Source organism: Argiope bruennichi, chromosome 4 (genome assembly GCF_947563725.1).
Source record: "Argiope bruennichi chromosome 4, qqArgBrue1.1, whole genome shotgun sequence".
In the NCBI taxonomy this organism is placed as follows: Eukaryota; Metazoa; Arthropoda; class Arachnida; order Araneae; family Araneidae; genus Argiope; species Argiope bruennichi.
This window is the reverse complement of record NC_079154.1, coordinates 143,020,949-143,041,458: the sequence shown is the minus strand read 5'-3', so window position 1 is coordinate 143,041,458 and position 20,510 is coordinate 143,020,949. Positions and strand designations below refer to the sequence as shown.

At 32.7% G+C, this 20,510-nt stretch overlaps 1 protein-coding gene across 4 annotated transcripts in view; it reads left to right on the top strand.

Annotated features, from left to right (window-relative positions):
• The window catches only part of LOC129965901 (uncharacterized), a 142,197-nt gene extending 123,794 nt beyond the window's left edge, over positions 1 to 18,403 (top strand). For all 4 annotated transcript variants that reach the window (XM_056080172.1, XM_056080173.1, XM_056080174.1 and 1 more), the window contains 6 exons: positions 1,779 to 1,864; positions 6,236 to 6,338; positions 10,586 to 10,942; positions 12,144 to 12,347; positions 14,895 to 14,996; positions 18,188 to 18,403. In XM_056080172.1, the coding sequence (XP_055936147.1) occupies positions 1,779 to 1,864; positions 6,236 to 6,338; positions 10,586 to 10,942; positions 12,144 to 12,347; positions 14,895 to 14,996; positions 18,188 to 18,268 (933 nt within the window). In that variant the 3' untranslated portion in view covers positions 18,269 to 18,403. The remainder of the gene's footprint in view (positions 1 to 1,778; positions 1,865 to 6,235; positions 6,339 to 10,585; positions 10,943 to 12,143; positions 12,348 to 14,894; positions 14,997 to 18,187) is intronic.
• The last annotated feature ends 2,107 nt before the right edge of the window (positions 18,404 to 20,510 follow it).

Below are 20,510 nucleotides of genomic sequence, written 5' to 3'. Positions count from 1 at the left end.
TTTTAGCGCGCACTGACAGGAAAGAGATCGGTTGCCGGTTCTAATAGGAGAGAAAATGGCAGGTAAAAGTATAGTCCTATACCTAATGCAGCCAAACCGGATGTCAATATAATCTTAATTGAATGAAGGGCTATCCTTTATATTTTGAAATCCAAGCATAAATATGGAATAAAAGCCCGGATAAATTAAAAGAAATCAGTCAGTAAATAAATCCTTAATTTGTAATGGATGAAAAAAGCATATTCAACATTTCATTTAACTGGCATTGCTTTACTTTTAACTCAATCATATTAAAAATAAAATGTAATATAATCTTATCTTCCTAGTTATGTCAGTAAACTTTTTATTTCGTTTTAATTTAAATGGTATCATTTGTTAAATTATAAGTAAAATTAAGTTTGATTGCTCTGCTATGGTTTTAAATTGTCTTTTTTTTTCTGCTTCATAATGCCAAAGCAGATAAAAAAAATTTTAATTTTAATAAAATTTTTAAAATCATATTTTTTGCGTAAAAATGCCTTTTTTGTTTATTTATTAAAAATACTAAACAGGATCTTCCCTTGCTAAAATAACTGAATAAAACGTTGTTATAGTAATTTAGTAGTTATTTTTAATACAAACGGTTTACAAATTATCATTTCCCTTTGTTGTCTTTTTATGCCTTGGAATTACAGGAAATAAGCTAGGATAAATTTTATTACATTATAATAGCTTCTTATCACACCTCATTAATTTATGAACATTCGACGAGGCGGATATTTATAAATTACGATGATTTATCAACATTCTTTAAGCTTGCAATATTTAGATTTTCCTCGCCAAATGAATGTATTTACAAGCAACGGCGGTTCGTGTGCTGACGACGTGAAAGTGCTGTAATCTATCCTGTGCTTCTCAGAAGTATTTTTCCTCATTAATGAAAAATAAAATTTTAAAGTGAATGTTTTTAGTTATTTTTCTTACATTTCTTATTCTTTTTTATAATGGTTTGCTCTTCTGCGACTGTTGATTTATAAAAATTTAGTGAACTTTAAGTTTAAAATAAATATTAAGGTGATGTCACTTTCGTATTTATATAAGAAAAAAAGACAATCCCACATTATTTATTAGTTGTTTTTACTATAAATAATTATCTTTCACTTCTACTAATAGTCAGATTTCGATATCATGTAAGAATTATCTGCCACAGTAAAAGCATTTAAAATAGCGCCTTTACTATACCTTAATGGAAAAAGAGGTACTTTCTATCTTCAAATTAATACTTTGCTTCCTTCAATAGTATGGAATGGAAGAAATTCCCTAATCCACTGTATGTGCGCACATACAGAAATTGGTACCTTTCTTTCGACAGCATTTTACTTATGGAGATAAATGCACTCTCGTTTTTACTAAGCAGGTGCATCTGTGAAAATAGTAGAGAGAAGCTTCCAAAAAGAGAGGTATAAAATTTTTTTTTCGAGTATTAAAAGCTCTAAGAAAATGCTAGTAGATTGTTGATAGAGTAACGTTAAATTGCGTGTGAGATTAAATATATTAGTAATAATATTTATATTTTGAAAAAAATTTAGGATGCCTCCATTCCCCCCCCCCATGCCTATGGATGTGCCACCTCTGCTTGCAACATTAGCAACTGCGAGAAAATTATAACAATTGAAAGCAAAAGTTAGGTTGTGAAGCGTCATTATCCAAATGACCTCTGTCTGGTGATCGTTTATCAGCGACTCGCTACCGCAAAAAATGCAGTTTTGTTTTTTGTATGCTATCAGATTATTTTCCAGGGGGAAACGTCTATCGAAACGGAAGGAAACTCCTCTCCTGTGAAACCTGGCCCATCGGAAGCAGAAACTGACGACTCTAAACCAAGGTATTCAAATACTCTTTTTTTCTATTCAAATGCTCTTTCTTTCTTTATACATATTGTTTTACATACTTATCAGACGAAACTCAAGATTCCAGCACTGCAATTAATTATCCATTGAGACGGCTGTCTCTACCCTTATTGAATTGCAATTAATTCATTGTAATGGTGTCTCTACTGTTATTGGAGAATTGCAATTAATTCTCCGTTGTAAAGGGTTCTATAATGAAGACATGAGGTGTCCAAGGTATTCAAATGTTCTTTTTTTATATATACATATATAGTTTTATACACTTAACAGAAGAAATTCTAAGATTCAATATTGCAATTAATTCTCCATTATAAAGTGTGATAGTAATTCAGATGAGCTTATTTAGAAGCTTTGCAGAGTCCTTTAGAGTTGTCGCATTTTCTAGAATTTTGTAATATATTTAAATGGAAAAGCTTCAGTGGAAATGATAGTTCAAATTTCGATTGCCAAGCGGAAGTGAACTGCATAAAGAAAACTAAATAAAGAATGTAACATTTTATTTATTCACAATATTCTTCGATAAACATTCCATTTGCTCCTTACATTAGCCTGTTCAAAGTTCTTTTTACACTGCGTTCAATGATAGTTTGAAAGGATTCTTATTTAAATGCTCTAATGTGGTAGATTATACTCACTTTCGTATCAGATAGACTGTTTCCTTATCAGGAACGATCCTTCCACGGTTAGAAGTCGCGGGCATTCAAATCCGAGAAACAAGGAGAATGAGTCATATAACTAAAAGGCTGTACTCTTGACAGTATGCAACTTGTAAGGCTTGATAAATAATTCCTATTAATATCAAGAACTCCATATTTACAAGAATCGTGACAGAACTTGTGGACAGATATCTTTAAAGAAAAAGAAGTCACTATATTTCCACAGCATAACGTGTTTTGTCCTAAAAGATAAACTTTTAAAACATCATTGTCCGTTGTAAAGACGTGAACTTGCAGATGCACTTTTTATAAGGATACTACACTGGTGTGCAAAACTTAAGCAACAGGTGCCTTTTTTGCCATAAATCCTCGAAAACTCATCTGAGAGACATGAAATTCAGAAATGAGAGACAGCTTTTTGTACTTAAACGATGACGAAAGCATAGTTGCGCAAAAAAAAAAAAAAAAAGAATACAATGCATATAGCAGGGAATCAAACAAAAAAAAAGACTTTATTGAACTCATAGCACCACTACATATGATTTCCTGTCCAAGAGGAAGAACAACAAGCAGATGTTTCTTAGTATGGAATATGCCTTCCCCTTACTGCAGTGGTTATTTCGCACCATCTCTCCATAGTGGCAGAGTGTCCAACAGTTATTGAGATAAGAGTGCGTATTCCGCAATAAGCATCTGTTTTAGTTGTTGGGAGTTCCCCGGAGGATGTAATCGTGATACAAAGCATCTCTCCAAAGCATCCCACACATATTCTATGGGATTTAAATCAGGAGAGAATGCTGGCCAATTCATTCGAATGATATTTTCATTTTCCAGTAGCTGCTGAACATCAGCAGTCAAATGTGGCCGTGTATTTTCATCCATAAAAACGAAGTCTTGTCCTATAGAACCTCGGAACAAACACACATGGGGAAGGATCACCTCCTTACAATAGCAATCTCCAGTTACAGAATCTCTGTCGAAAACGCGGAGCTCAGTCCACTCGTTCAGCATAATGCCTCCCCGATGACAACCCCAGGACCACCCTAGCTGCCTCTTTCCATAATGTTACTGGTATAAAACCGTGTCCCGACCTTTTTCTATATCAACTGGCGTTGAGAATCCCTTGTGATACTGAAACGACTCTCATCCGTAAAGAGGACACGACTCCATTGATGAGATGTCCAGTTTTTGTGCTCCTTACACCATTCTAAACGGTGTCACCGATGGCCAATATCAAAGGGATGCCGTGCTCAGGACGCTGTACGAATAGGCCACCTTTGTGAAGGCGTCTGTTCACAATAAACGCGACGTCGCCTTGTTGCTGTACACAGTTGCTGAGAAGTAGAGCTTGCTGACTGGTATCGGTCTCTTTTCGTTTGCAGGACGATGTATCGGTCGTCCACTGCAGTTGTTTTCCTAAGGGCGGCCACCACTAACCTTTATAACAACTATACCTATGGTTTGAAAGTCTTTCCAAGCGCACGAAATGACACTTTTGTCGATTATGAACTCTTCAGTTATGGTGAAGATCCACTGGTCATACTGCGCCCCTTCTCCAGCTTTTTGATCAATCATTCTTCCTCCTGTGAAGTCACCCAGGGGATTTCTTCTAGCCATATTTCCCGAAAAAACTGACTTGCACTTGCAGCAAATGTCTTTAATTGCGCCTCCGTCCTTCCTTTCCTTGTAGTCTTGAGCTGCGCTCTCCAACTGTACGCGTTTTGCATACACTCACGTCGCTTATGATGTTTTGTTCTCCATATTTGCATATGCATCACCTTTCTACTGAATTGTGCGTTCATTGTACTGATCGCAATAATCCTTTTCTGCTATTTCATTGCTTCCTGCTTAAGATTTACGCTGCTTCCTAAATTTTGCCCACCAGTGTATATCGCTTTGTTATGAATTTCTAAAGAACAGGATTAACATATATACGCATGACATGCTTGATGATCTTTACACATTTTTAAAATGGAAGATCAATGAGCTTGTGTGAGATGTTTTTCTTAAACTTATCAAGGGCATTTACTGTAACAAGCTTACCGTGGGGATTATTTCAGCCTGTCTCTGCGCCATAAATGTCACCAATATTTCAAATCAGACGAAACATCAACAAAAGTGGTAAGAAAACTGGACGCCCTTCCACGTTAATAAGCAATCTTCACTTCGTTGAAAGGAATTCTTTGATTTATATACGAATAAGATCTAAAGAATGGATCAAAATTTAATTCACATAATTTTATTCGACAGTCTAAAACGCATCTCATCGTAGCAATAATTGTACCTCGCCTTTCTCTCATCATCTCGTGGTCTCTCAGCGCCACAGAGTAGTAATTGCTAGAGATAAGCGAAATATAGCAACATTGGGGTCTATAGGAAAAGGACGATTTATATTATTACATTAAAGTAGTAAAACATTTTTGTTTCTTAAAAAAATCTTGAAAATTGTCCAATCCAAACAATACTAATACTTACTGATGCTCGGAGAATTCACCTCCGTCTCCTGAGTTAAAATGTGTTCTCGATTGGCTATAAAATTTTCCAAGAATATTCCCACCCAAACTGATAAACAGCATTAATGATGTTGTAAATTTTGAAGTATGTTGATTTTCTATGAATTTCATTACATTATTATATATAAATATATTGTATCTAAACATTAGTGGCCTCATATTGCATATCTTGTGTAATGACATACCTTCACATCTTTGTTTCGTTTTTCTCACTACAATGGTTTGTACAATCTCAGGAATTTAGACTTCTTTCATGTTCACATGTTGATTCTATTATGAATCGATAAAAGGTTTTAATATTGTAAGTGTGATGCAGTTTAGTCAAAAAGCACTAACTCAAACTCAAGCTATGGAATTCACTTTAAAATAAATCGCAAAAACTTGCACACTACATGTCAAGTTATAGACAAGCACATAGGGAATAATCTGTTAATCGAAGCAAAGCTGCTTCCTGCACAGTTTCATTTGAAATCTTTTTTTTTTTTACTTTCTTCAAATTATTCTTTTTAATAAATTCTTCTGCATGGACCTTTTCGTGAGACCTGCCAATCTCGATATTTTTCCCTGGCACCAATCTATTCTGCAGTTTTGACAAACCAATTTGATTAGTAAAGTCTGCTTCCTTTTTTTCTAATTATTCATTTGGAAATTTACATGATTGATTGCAGGTAGTTCCGTTATTTTCTAAATTGAACAAAAATCACCATTTAATGGCTGAAATTTGAGCTGTTTAATTAATTTTTGTTTTCTTTTCCCCATACTGTATATATCAAGTTTCCTAAGTATCCGTTTATCAAAAGAGTATATTTACACACTCACAACTTCGTCCACAACGAAAGTCACAAACATGTTTTTCAAAATAAGTCTAAATTGCTACCAGTAAAATTGATAGAATTTGTATTTTATATACTTTGAAAAACGGTAAACGCAATTTTAACCTTCGATTTAGAAAATGATCGTAAATTTTTTATACTGGAAAGAAAGCGAGGGGAAATCAAAAATAATTATCGCTCTCCCATTGTGTTATTTCTTTATTCTGTAAAAGACTTTTCTCGTCAATATTTTGTAAAATCCTATAATTATAAGGGCACATTCTTAGGGTAATGAATTCCCATTAAATAAAAAAAATGAGTCGTTTAAGTTACACACTAAAATTAAATATGAGTTCTCATTCCAGCGATGACTCGTCTCGAACACCTCTCGAAGTGGTCAACGAAGATCCTGAAGATTTCGAGGAGGATGAGTTTTCATTAGAATTCGAGGATCATACCAAGATGAAGGTAAGACTTCTCGAAGAAAGCTGTTCTTCCTGAATTTTTTAATATTTTTTTAAAAATAATATTTTAAGTTTCTTTAAAGTAGCCTTTGCAGGCTACATTGTGCAACCTGTGCAAGATCATGTGCAATAGTTAGGAAAAGGGAACTGTTTTGAGCTTGCAAGGTGCCTGAGCACAGCGCGTCAGTCGGAAGTTTGCAAACATTTTCCCAGGGAAGCGATAGATGGGAAGATCCGGGCCAGAACTGATCTTTGCTGTTTATCTCGAGCAATGAAAAGAACTTCAAAGTCTGTACTTTTTTGGATTCTGCAGAAAATGTGATTGGTCCCAAAGTTACTGAATTTAGCAGAGGTGTTCTTTGGATTCTGAGGAAGAGACATTTAGCAAAATTTAACAAGACTTTCAGTTAAATAAGTTCATTAATTTTCATTAAAAAACGGAAGCATAAGTTTCTTTTATTATTTAATAATTTTGTCATCACTATTCAAGGAAAAAAAAGAGAGCTTGCTTTCATGTTTGAAAATCACATGGTTGTTAGCAGCTGTGTGTCAAAAGACATTTGAAATTGAAATGATGAGATTTTTAGTGTTTAATATACATTTATATATAAACTAGATGTTTAAATCCGCATCCATTAACAGATTTGAACGAAATTATAAACGCCGTTTATAATAACGCCTTTTTTTTTATTAAAATATTAAACCAGTTTCACTGTTTAATCACAACTATCACTTGCGTTTTTAATAATTTTAATATTAAGCTATTTTTATTAAGCATTTTCACATATTTCACAGTATCAAAATTATTGCGATTTCTTTGGCTATTTGGCTAAATTATTTGTGATGTTAGGTCTTTAAAATTTTTAATTCTCCCAACAGGTGCATCGTACGACTTTTTAATGACATTGCATGTATTAGACATCCACATATTTAAAATAATTAGGAATTTCAAGGAATCATCTCGAAGCATTGGTTCAATTTCATCCATTTTTGTTTCACATAAAAACTCATGATTGTCAATCATAAGCATTCATGTATGCTTATGATGCATCATTGTCATTCATCAATTGTTTTCTTGCTTTGTGTTTTCGAGAGAAAAATCTCTAAAACATAATTCCACTGTGCATTCCGTTCAGGGGAAAAAATAAGTTACAAGTCCCCAACTTCAACAGTGATATAGATTTCTTCAATTTCTTACCGAAGCTTGTGATTTTTAGATAAGTTATAATATATAAGATAAGAGGGGGAAAAACCCTAATAAAATTACTTAGGCCCCATCATTTTTCGGAGATGACCAAATTTTATTTCATCTGAAATTTTATGACTTCAGTGTGCCCCCAAAATTGCGCAGAAGAGATACGGTCCGGCCATTCGTATATGACTGACGCATGTGCCTTCGGTGTAGACGGACAACGCTTTGGTTCTGCGGATCTACGATGTCACATTTGCAAAGACACTGTTGTTCCGAACGTCGTATTTTGAAGAAAGATCAATTACTTTTGCTGAAATGAAGGTTCGAAATAGACACTTTCGAATCAGTTGAAAAATATCAATATTTATTTAAAAAATAAAAGTTGAATGAAAAAATGCATATAAATACTGTGTTACCTTTTTCCCTCTAAATTACATGATACTTGAAGCATAAACTTATCTTATTACTATAAGCACTAAGCTTACATTAAGCTTTCAAAAAGTATACATTGAAAATAATAGAATAAATGAATACTGAATTATCTCCTTGTTCCGAATTATAATTGATATAAAAATTCAAACCCCATTTGTTTCTATGCATTTAATAAATCTCCTGGACAAATTTGACGCAGATATTCCTGAGCACTTAGCAGGAAGTATTTTGATATTAAAAAGTTTATGAAATCATTGCACATAAAAATATTCTTCCTCCATCTTAAAAAATAATTCATTTTTCATAAACAAATTCATTTTTGAGTGGAGTAAATTTCATTTCTAAACGACTATTTTCCTAATTTTAAAGATTTTTATAATATTGGTCTAAACAAATTTCATTACAATATCTTTCTTCTCGTTGGAATTAAGCCTGATTTGCTTTTCAAACGCAGCTTATTAAAAAAAAATTAATTTTACGGCGCGCTTTCGTCGATGATGGAATTATTTCCTTTGGACAATTTAATCTTTGCTTTTGTTAAATCAACTTTTTTTAAGGCATTTCAGTTACATTTTTTATTCAGTATCTTTTGATACCTAATTTAAGAATTGTCTTTCTAAATTATTGGAATTTTTTTTAACTATTTGACTTAATTTTGTCTGTCATTTTAAAATTTGAAAGCACTTAGTTATTATTTCATAATTGTTTTTATTTAGTTTATCCAATAGAATTACATTTGAATAAAAAATAAAAACCATTAAAATATTTTCAATTCACACCTTGCTATTTACTCTGAAGCAAAATACTTGCGAGTTATCATAGTTTTACAATTGCTACTATTCTATTTTAAGAGCTGCCAAAAGTAAAATGTACAAAAAAAAAAAAAAAGTTTTATTGCAAACTTTCTCTTTCCGGATTCATTCTATTGATTCCGCCTTTACGTTCGAATCCTTCGAATCACTGATGACCTCTCAGTTCTAGGAAGAAAGAAAAAAAATGACTGCTACTGAACTGATAAGCGGTTCCTCTGTCTTTTGCACCTTCAGATCTTTCAAATCGCTGAGAGTTATTTTCTTAAATGAAACTTTATAAAATCTTAGAAGAGCAAAGATTGGATTGATTTGAACTCCGGAATAGTCAATATTTCTTAGAATAAAACGGCATCTTTTGGGGGAAAACGGTCACACTTGCACTTTCAAAGTATTGCAGTTAAGAATATTGTCAGAAAATTTGGCTTCAAAATACAAATCAAATTTATCAAAATATCAAGTATCAAGAATTTCCATTTTATCCCTTATTCCATGGCTTGAAAAAAAAAAGAGAGAACATAATAACATTATTGCAAACTTATTAAGTAGTAGTAATTAATTATCTGCGTGGCCCTGCTAAATAAATATGGACTAAATGTCAACCCTTTTTGATATTCCTGAAACCATAAAAAAACATTGGTCATATTTCGTTTGAAGTTTCAAACACTCAACTCATAAAACAAATCTATGAAACAAACATAATCTTAATCACAAATTTATATTGTTTATTAAACATTTCCTGCAAAACACAGCATTTAATAAACGCCATCTGCAAATTCTTTCATCATTAAAGATTTTTGATTTATATTCATTTTGAGTTTTAGGTATTTCTTCATAGCCGTTTTTTCCTAAGGATCAAAATCAATATATTTTTTTAAAAAGTTATTAAATATTTAAACCAAGGAGTCTTTCTTTCTCATGAAATTGTTAATCTTTCAAGTTAAGATTTAATCTCTTAAGACACAACTACGAAACCTTTATGCTTTATCCATGTTCAATTATATATAGAAAGGATTCTAGAAAGGATTTTTTTTAATGTATACTTTAAACTCTGACAATAATAGTATTTTTCCAGATTCTTTAGAGTAGTAATTAATGAGGGTTGATGTTAAAACCTCTTATAATCAGAAAGGGAAAACTTTATGACTTAGAGGTATACATATTTAACTTTTTCTTACATGTAAAGCAAATAGACGCATGGTGTACAGTGGTTAGCCTTCTTTTAAAATCAACTAACATAGTTATTATAAGAGACGATTAAACTTTAAAAAAAATGCTTACATCTGTATTAAGCGATGATTTGTTTGTAATCACTTTATTTCTCAAGGCTGCATGTTTCATTTTCATCATAAATATTTTTCTAATCTTTCCCGTTACGCCATTTCACAGAAACTCTGAATACTGAAATAAATTTTATATTAAAATAGGTAAAAATTGTAATTATTTAAAAGGTTTTATAAATGTATGGCGTACATAATAATATTCAGAGTAATGTATCTATCATAAACATACTTCATAACTTCAGAGAGTTTCTTGTGGACTTATATAAGTAGAACTATATACTCAGAATTACTCAGCTTTAAGAGCACAATCCGGAGTTCGCCATGCGGAATTTCAGCTTTATTTGAAGCTAAATTTTACAATGTTAAACTAAATAATAATATAGTTATTTAAACTAATTTACTTTAATTCGGCACATTTTTTTTTCAAAAAAAAAAGTTCCATTTTACAGCAGCTTTGTCGTTAACGAGGTGGCCAACCAGTCCAGTTACACCGCAACTCTCAATATACTCAAAAACCTCCTTTCTCTGTCTTTAGGACGAAGAAGGACAGACGGTCCTCCACTTCGCGGCTGCCCGTGTACACCCCGACGGCAGCTTTTATGCCCTTCTGAGCCATGCAGAAGTGCTCCTGGGCGAGAGGGACGTCCTTTACCGCACTTGCCGTGACGTGGCAGTGGATTCTGGCCAGGAGGAGAACGTGGCTACTTTGGACAGGTTCGTGTTCGACGCCTTCCTGCAGCAGCGTTCTTCGTACGTACGCATGCTGTTGCATGAAGGGTACGATCCGCTCATCCACGTCCGGGACAGTTCTGGTCGAGAACTGGCTGCCGTTCTGCAACAACAGAGGATCGCTTCTTCCCTCTCTCTAGTCAGAGAGATTACAGATTTCGTCGTGAGTCTATTTTCCTAAATTGTATTTCTTCGTCTATTTCATTTTCAGACGTTTAAGCGGTTTGTCTTTCGAGAAGTGATAATGCTTGCAATGCACGGGACCGGACTTCTAAATGAGACGTAAAACGTATGGTTCGGAGATAAATAAAGACATAGCTCACTCGGACGCTTCTTCAGAGAGCGAATCGAGAGCCTGACTATAGAAATCCAACTTTCTGTTTTCTAAAATTGGAGGGTATTCGCGAACAAAATTAGAGGGCATTCGATTACAGAAATTTTTAATTTTTCATTGGTCTCTAAATAAAGAAAATCCCATTGTAAGATAATAATATTATTATAAGTAATGTATAATATTTCTTTACAGTTAGCATAAATGAAAAAATTATTCTAGATATACTAACTAAAATACCTAAATAAAATATTGCTTTCAGTACGTCACAGCAGTTCGGATTATCACAGGGTCGGGTTATTAAATAAGCTAAATAGACAGTTGCATGGGGGCCCGGCAACTTAGGAAAGAGCAGGGGGATAGGAAATTTTTTGTTGTTTTTTCAAGGTAATTTAATTTTGTGCTTTCGTTTGCTTTACAAGTGTCTCGAAATTATTCAAATTAAAATCAAATATCACTTTTACGACAGTTTTAGAACATGATTCTTGCATGTTTTTTCTCATGCCGTCGCATGCAATTACAGATCAGCTATTTCCTACTTTGTAACAAACGGTTAAATAACCCACAAATTAATAGCTCTGATAATTTATTTTTGACATTTTTTTAAATAGAGTATTTATTTGGAAAAAAATTTATAATACTTTTAAACATTTTGCCTAACATTATTTTTAAATTTCATTTTAAAATCTTTTATCGAATTTATTTTTTATACAGCTATTACATTAATCTATTATTATAAATATACAGATATTTTAAAATTTTAAATTCGACGCTAACTTTTTTGCAATCACGTTTTGCAATTGAAGTTTCTGATAAAGTTTGTCATTCAAACACTGCTTAATAAAAATTAAAATTTAGAAAATTTGATTTTGAATGCTGGATTGAGGGAAGGGGGTGGAATTTGCGTAACCTAAAACCCTGTAATCCAGCGCTTTAATTTGTTCGGATTCCGAAACACATCAAAAATGCAACCAATTCCATTTAAAAACTTTCTCAAAGAGAACTTTGAGATGTAAGTTTCCTTTCCTTTCAGAAGCGCCGCGAGGAGCTTCACGGGTACATCCGGAATAGCTATCTGGAAGGTGTGGCTCGTCTCGTCAAATCCGACAACACTCTGGTGACAGCCAAGAGCAGGCGGGCTCGCTGCGCCCTGCACGTAGCCGTACTCTTCGAGCACGTCGGCATCATCCAGACCTTGGTCAGGGCAAACGCCTCATCTGTCCATGTCTCGGACAATGTAAGTGCCCGATGAGAAGACAGCTGATAAATTTCCCATCTTAAAATTTTCTTCAAATTCCAAAAAATAGGATTTTTTTTCCCCCTTCGTATTTCGGGGGGGGGGACGTAAAAATTCAAAAATATCTCGATTTAACTTTTCTTTTTTTTTTCACCGTTACAGTACTTTTCCTCCGCGTATTTCATGTATCAAAGAAACATCTAAATTTAAGAGTCGATAAAATTAATATCTTAAACTTTTTCTACTCATGACGCCTTTTTCGGGAGGAAAAGACTTTCTTGGGACATTTTTTTTTTAAACGAAGGATAATCATTGACAGAAAATTAGTTTGAAATGATTTTTGAAATAGCTGAATTTAAATTAAATTTTCACAGAATCCAAATTATTTTTGGTAATTTTTACTTAAAAATGATACAGAATATGGGAAGAAGCAATTTCCAACAACCTTTATAATTTTGTACGGTCTTAGTTGGGATAATTAGATAGAAATTGAGATGTTTCAGTTTAGAATTAATTTATTAGAAACAATTTTTAAAAATGCATTTCTTATCAATATATATAAAATAAATATCATTTTTATATAAATTATTTTCCTTATTTTTAATCTCTAATTCATATCATCTAACTCTCTATCATAATTCATAGCTTGCTGTTTATAATTATTGAAGAATCTATATGGGAAAAGATGGAGCAGAAATAATAACCAAGTTCTATTTTACCTATTTTTGGGCATGCAGTTGTGGTAAAATTTGCGAAAAACAGGAAAATTGAAAAAGTAACGAAAAATTAAATTATTAACTTTGCAAGCTATTTTAGAAGCTTCTGCAATATCAATCAATTTATCAAGTATCTCTACTGTTTCTCAACCATCCTGGGTCGGATTTAATTTGTTAAGGTCTCTTTAAGAAGCAGTACAAATTTACTAGTGCATTTTAGGGTTTATACATAAACCAACTTTTGAAAAAAAAAGAAATATTGAATTTGAAAACCGGTTTTAGCTGGTTTTTGAATTTTTGTCAAAAAAAATAGAACAGAAAAATATTTTATTTCATTTAATAACAAAAACAACGAAATCAATAACAAAATCAAAGTCAAAATATATAAAAAATTAAGGATTACATATATATATTACTTACACAAAATAATGAAAACTCAAACAAAAATTTCAAATAATATTTGTATTATTTTCATTCATTTTAATTTCTCCTAAGAAAATAGTATTTTAAAAAAACATAAAATATCCATTGAATGGTGGTTAAGTCTTGTTTTTATTTTGAACACAATATTGCCTGATATTGAAAATACTCGTTCATTAACTACTGAGCTTGGTTTTATAGTATTCATGGTATCAAATATCAAATCTAAGTTTTTGTCCTTTTTAATTCTTCTCAAATAATGAAAATTCAGCTTTCATTGTCTTTGAATTTGTAATTTTTTCTTCAGGGTTTTCAAGAAACTTATGAATTGATATTTCCATGGCTTCTTTTAAAAAAGCATTACTCTAGTGAGTAGTTTCTACGATTTGCTCTTCATCAGAATCAGTTTCAACATAAGAATTTGGAAATATTCTAGACAATATCTTTCCAGATAACTTAATAATTTCGGTTTTTGAAGCTGAAGAAAATACACTTGATTTCTTAAAACACTCGTAATATACAATAACATTTCACTAAAATAGAAATGTTTTGTGGATTTGCAAATGCAGCAAAAGAGTTGCTAATTCTACTTGTCTTCCTTCTTGAATTCGTTCTTCTGAAGCATATTATAATTTCAAACTTATTTCAATATTTAAATTTTTTAGTTCACTTAACAGAAATTCAAATAACCTTCACTCGTTAAATTGACATCTCGTCGCCCTAAGCCTTCAGCTGCTAGACAAATCGGTCCCAAGACCTTATGAAGTTCTAAAAGTTTAGGATATGTTTCCAGTTTTTCACTTTATTAAGCGAACCTGTCGTGACTCGTGACGGTTGCATATATGTACTAACATAAAATAAATCGGTTAGGCACGTCTTTTCCATGTGCGCAAGCGCAGCTGCGCAGTGCACAATGCACAAGCATTGGCCAACGCAACTCGCTTGTGAAAATGGTCTTGAAAAAATGTGTTTGCTGCCCGTTGCATAGAATGAATAGCAAATCAAATAAGTTTAAAATTAATTTTTGCATAATAATATGAATTCTTGAAACCGGTTTTCTAAATTTAAAAACCGGTTTTCAAATGTGACAAATTTGCTTTGAAAAACCATCAAACCCTAGTGCATGTCTATGTCATTGATTCAACGTCAACGGCAGAAATGATGTTTAAAACAGTTTTCGTGCTATTAATTATTACATTTTTGTTAGTCACTGAAATAACTATCGATGTTTTGCTAAACGATTGATTTTAAGATGTCTAAATAAAAATATAGAGAACCCGAGAAATTAAATGACTTGAAGAAGTTTTGCTTAGCAATGCATATTCTTTTCATTTTCATTAAAATTGCAATTTGATTGAATCTATAATGACTCGCAGACTTGTGGATATTTTTTTTCTCTTTTTTTCCCCAGGTTGGAAGAACACCCCTTCATTACGCAATGGCCACGATAAAAGTAGATAAAATAGCCAAAATTCTGATCACAGCAGGAGCATTGAAGACTACAAAGGATGTGGTAAGCATATTTTCGTATTTCCCTGTAATAATCCATTCTCATAATCAGCATGCTTATGGGAATTTCTTATATCCCTTTTCTGGTTAAACATTTATCTTTAAAAAATTAGCCTTTCATTAAATAATTTTTTTGAAAAAACAAAGCTAAATTTAATACTTTAATCTCAACATCATATAGATCAATTTTTGCAAGAAATGTGAGCGATACGGTTGAAACATTTGTGAAAATAAAATATCATGTAAAAGTAAATATATTTCGATATTAAACAATAAAAATTCGAAATTAAAAAGCAAAAGGCAATTAATTTTAATAACGATTCGAACCTCTAGTTTATGACATCATATTATGACAATGCTTTAGGTTTGATTCCGTTGCTTTTATATTTTAAATTTTTTCTCTTGAAACTATTGCAAAGGTAATGAGCACACAAAAATTTTAAATCAAACGGGGCGATTCAAGCAGAAAATGCTTAGAATTCTCTCCAGGGAAAAATGACAAGCCAGTTTGTTGAAATTACACACACATGATCTCCTGATTATAAGGTTTTGATTTCAAAAAAAAATTATCTTATTTCGGCCATTAGGGAGACGAAATGGCTCTTCGAATTGCGTATTTATTAACATATACAACATCTTCTACTCATACAAAGAGAATTTTTCTCATTTTAAAAAATTCCGACCTATATAAAGGGATTTTTCCTACTTCGTCATGACACTGACTTTAGCAGATAGCTCCTTATTTATGAATCTGTTGTAACAAAGAAACTGCAAAGGTTGTGCTGCACTTAAGGCATTTCGGGCTGATATAAAATTTTCATAGAGTCCCTCTGACATTTGCAAGTCTTCGCAACATGATCTTACATTCTTATGAGACAGCCAAACAATACAAACCAAATCGATTGCAGAAAGTTGAAGAGGTTGTAAATGTAGTGATGGAGCAGCAAGTGTACGTGGTAGCAATAGTGCACTCGTGATGTCACAGAAATTCAGTGAAATGTCCTGAACTTTTATCCTTATATAATATAACGCTTTTCTTTTCTGCTGATAATGAAAAATGAAAAGCATTTGATGTAATGGGCATTGCTCAGATGACGGTGGATGGTGAATAGCTTTGGCAGGCAGCTTGGAGTAATGAGGCTCATTTGTACCTGAATGGCGCAGTAAACTGCTGTCTTGATCTTACTTAAAGTATATATCTATCTTTGCTCGCTCCCAAAGTGAAAATGCAGTATGGATTCATCTCATTATTTTTCATTGACCCTTATTTATTTGGTGTAAGCACGATTTCGAGACCAATGCCATATTCTTTTAAATGCACCTGAATTTCGTCATTGCATCGCAAACTTCAAGCGAGATATTTCACCCCCTCCCCCTGCACATCGCGCAGCAAATTTAAACGTGACTTCGGCATAACATATCGGATGACAAAAAGATTACTAAGTTACTTTTAATCATCTGAGCCGCCTCGGTCATTGATCTAATCCTTATGACTTTTGGCTGTGAGAATATATAAAATTCTCACAGCCAGAGAATATATAAAATTCTCACAGAAAATGAGAATATATATTAAGATAAGATTTAGTGAGTGAAGATAGATTTATTGCGCGTAGAAAGCAGACAAGGTCCTCGTTTAGTTTTGGAGGTGTGTGTACATTATATACCAAACACAGACCTTCAGCAATTAAACTAAGATCTGATTACGGACTCGGAATTTTTCCTTTATAATATAAAAAACGATGTTTATTCAACACAAAAACACGAACTCACAGGTGACAAAAGACAACCGTAGCGTATACAAAAACAATACTTATAGTAAACGGCACTTCACAAGCAACGAATCTTTAGTGAAAGACCATAACAGTACAAAACACATAGAGAGAACCTTCACACGAATTTTCGCGTCCCTCAAACGTCTGCTTTTCTCCACTGTCTATTCGCTGTAATGGAGCTTCACTGCCGACTCACTACTGCTTAGACTATATGATTGGCTGCTCAGCACTCGACTCCATGCTGTTGTCTTTAACTTTATAAATCAAGCAGTAAATCTGAGGCATTATATCTGAATCATTACACATTTTTAAGAATTTAAATTACAAACAATGCAATTTACATCATGTTTAATTTTATTATTAATTTCCATTCTCTAGACTTATGTAGAAATAGCATCCACCATTTTGCTTTATCTCTTTTTTTTAATTAATAAATCGCTCCACAAACGATTCTGTTAAATGGAAATTCGTATAATTGTGTTTCAAATAACTGAACTTCTATTGTAGAATCGTTAACATCAGTATTATATATGCACCCAATATTTATCATAATTAAAGTTTTAAGGAAATTTTGTTTACATGTTCAACAAAAAATTCAATGCATTACAATAAGAAAGCAAAAGTTCGATTTGATAGAGCTAATATATAATTTTTTGCATAAATTATATGATAAAAATTTTAACAACATTTATTGTCATTTCTGGTTTCTGAAGCTTTAGTTCAGGTACACTAATGGTTCATTTCGGAACAACACGAAAATTTATCAGGCTTCTGAAAAACTATTCCTCAGAAACAAAAACTATTTTGTGGAAGTCAAAACGTCTTGCAATTTATATGATATAGATGATTTTCAAATTCAAAATATACAACAAATGTTAAAAACACAAACAAAATCCACTCACTGAAAGCGAAAAGCGTAAATTCATTTTTGATTGCAAAATTCATTGGTTAAGGAAACAATTTTTACTTAATGTGCATATTTGACGTCTCGTAAATCTGAAGATAAAAAAAACGCTCATCAATTAAAAAATTGTGGAATAGAGACTCTTTTCCCGTGAGCATTTACGATGTGGAAAATGCGCAGCTAACAGTTTGATCCAGAACTGGTTCAAACTCTTACTTTGTGGGAATGAAAAATATTGTGCAAACTTTATTCGAAATTATTTTTTAAACATTTTTAAGATTAGAAAAAAAAAATATTCGACAACGAAATTTAAGTAATCAAAAAGAAATTTTTTTGAAATTTAAAATTTTATTTTATACATTCTTACTCTCCGGAATATATCTGAACCTAATTTGATAGGGGCACTGGTTTCCTGTGTAGGACATAAGTGCCTTTTATGTATCACTTCAGACAGACGCACATATAAACTGTCTTGTCTTTATTGTAGGTAGAGACTAGAATTATTTTCTCTTCTTTCAGCGCATGCGCTCTCCCAGTTTCTTCTTCATCTACAAAGAAGAGATCCAGAGGCTTCACGAAGAAGAATCTCGTCTGGCGTGAATGATCGTCGATAATCACAATGCATCATCAACAGGTGATGCGTGTACATTTGTAACAAACTGAAAGACAGACACAAATTCTTTTTGTTACTCTGTATCATAAGGAATTTTACATTTTAATACAGTTTTGATTTTATTAGTGTGTTCTGCTTCTCTTTACTTTTATATTGTGGATCTAAATCTAAAATATATTCTTAAAATGGAAATTTTAGCTTCGATGCAAGGGCTTACTTTACAAATGGAGAAAAAAAAATTATTTACATTTCTCACTATCCGAAGCATTGTCTAACCCTCCTTTGTAATAAAATTTTTCATCTCATAATCTGATTCACCACTGGCACAATATTCACTCTCTTTGCTACAAACTACCTTGAATTGAATAGAAGTTTCTACGCATTAAGGCTCTTCAAATATCTAATTCAAGCAATAACATAATCGATGAATGTGAGACAAGAGGGTTGAAACTATCTACAAGAATTTTCAGAATTACACAGATGAGCTTCATGAGGGAAGTGAAACTTTAATGGTTTACCAGTTGCTTATAGTCGTGCTTTAGAGATCATTAAAGTAAGTAGATTTTAATGGTCTCTTTCTAACCAGTGAGAAGGTTTAGACTATTAGACGAGGACCTTCATTTTCAACATAATCAACTTATCATTCATCTATAATTGTCTATTTTAGGTTAAATTTTTATGTCAGTAACTTTGTGGGAATATGTATTTAACAATTATAACTCACTTCTGCGTGGTACCCACATTCACAAACAATTATATTTAAGGCGATCTCCAATATTTATTAATGCTGCAAAAATGAAGTGAACGCAATAAAACAAATAATTGAACCAATTGTACTTGACAAGGAATTACTATTATCCTAACATTTTATACTTAATAGAAATGGCATTTCTTAGAGTGTTATTCATTTGGCTGTTAGTTTAGTACCGTTTCTTAATCAATCCGCTCTCGGCGCTCTCTTTTAGCCCAACAGTCCCGCTGCTGCTGTTTCATCTGTGAAGTGCGAAACTTTCAGCGCATCAAAGTGACGGTTGAATAAGCATGCGAATAATGCTGCAAGATTCACTCTTCAGATAAACTGTGCTGAAAGCATTAAAACTTCATCTTAAAAAGAATATATTAACAGAAAATTATTTTCAAATTAAATTCTAATCCAAGAGACACTTGCAATTATAACATCTTGTGAATGCGTTAAGAGCAAACACAACGGCATTTCGTTAATATACTTATTTTGATCTTCCACCTCATCTTAGCAAGACGTTTGAGCGCTTTCATTAAATGGAACTAATGTGGAAAACCTAAGCAACTTTTCTTATACTGTTATAATTCTTCAAAAGTAAATGGAAATTCATATAGCAAAGATGCAATGAAATACTTAAAGAATGAACAGAAAATTATTAGTATGAATATTGAATAGGACGCATACTTAAAGGAACAAGGAAAAAAACATTGACAGAATGTCGGTGACACAAAGCAGTATTCGAACGAGAAGGAAAACAAAAGAATAAAGGACCTTTTTGTAAGGGATGTGATCGTTCCGAACTACAATGGTTGCGTCGCATTGTTTGTTCATTATATTAAAAACAGTACTATCCAGCAATTCTTAAGACAAGAGCACTCATTCCTCATTGAATATCTGTATTAGTTATAAATTGATCGCTCTTTCGAAGGATGCCTAAAGAAGTCTACCCAAAGCAGCCCAAACATGTTCAATTAGATTTAAATTAGGGTAGAGAGCTAGTCAATCTATTTAACATACATCTTCCCTTTCAGAAATTCTTGAACGGGAAGAGACTTGTGCAGTTATAAATGAAACATTGTTATACATTGTGGGCTCTGGACCTATGGCACCATCGAATAGATGCAAAGGCAGAAACAGTGACTATCCCTGGTCAACGGACCTCTGACGAACTCTGTTTTTCCATTTATTATTATATTTCCTCACATAAGCACTGTAGGACCGCCGCGTAAGTCTCTTTCTCTTATGTCAATGGGATTAAAGTGTGCCCCTCCTCTCTCCATTTCAAATTGCTTTGAAAATCGCTTGTAAGATTAAAATGACGGCAAAGAAATTACGCCTCCATCATTAAAGAGATGTTCGTTGCACCATTTTGAACGGTATTCCCGATGGCTCAATGCCTGTAGTATGTAGCATTCTGAAATCCGAAAGGTCACTTTTATGCCGAGGCGTAAAATGGTGTCTAGGGCAGCACTTATGTCCCTTTTTTT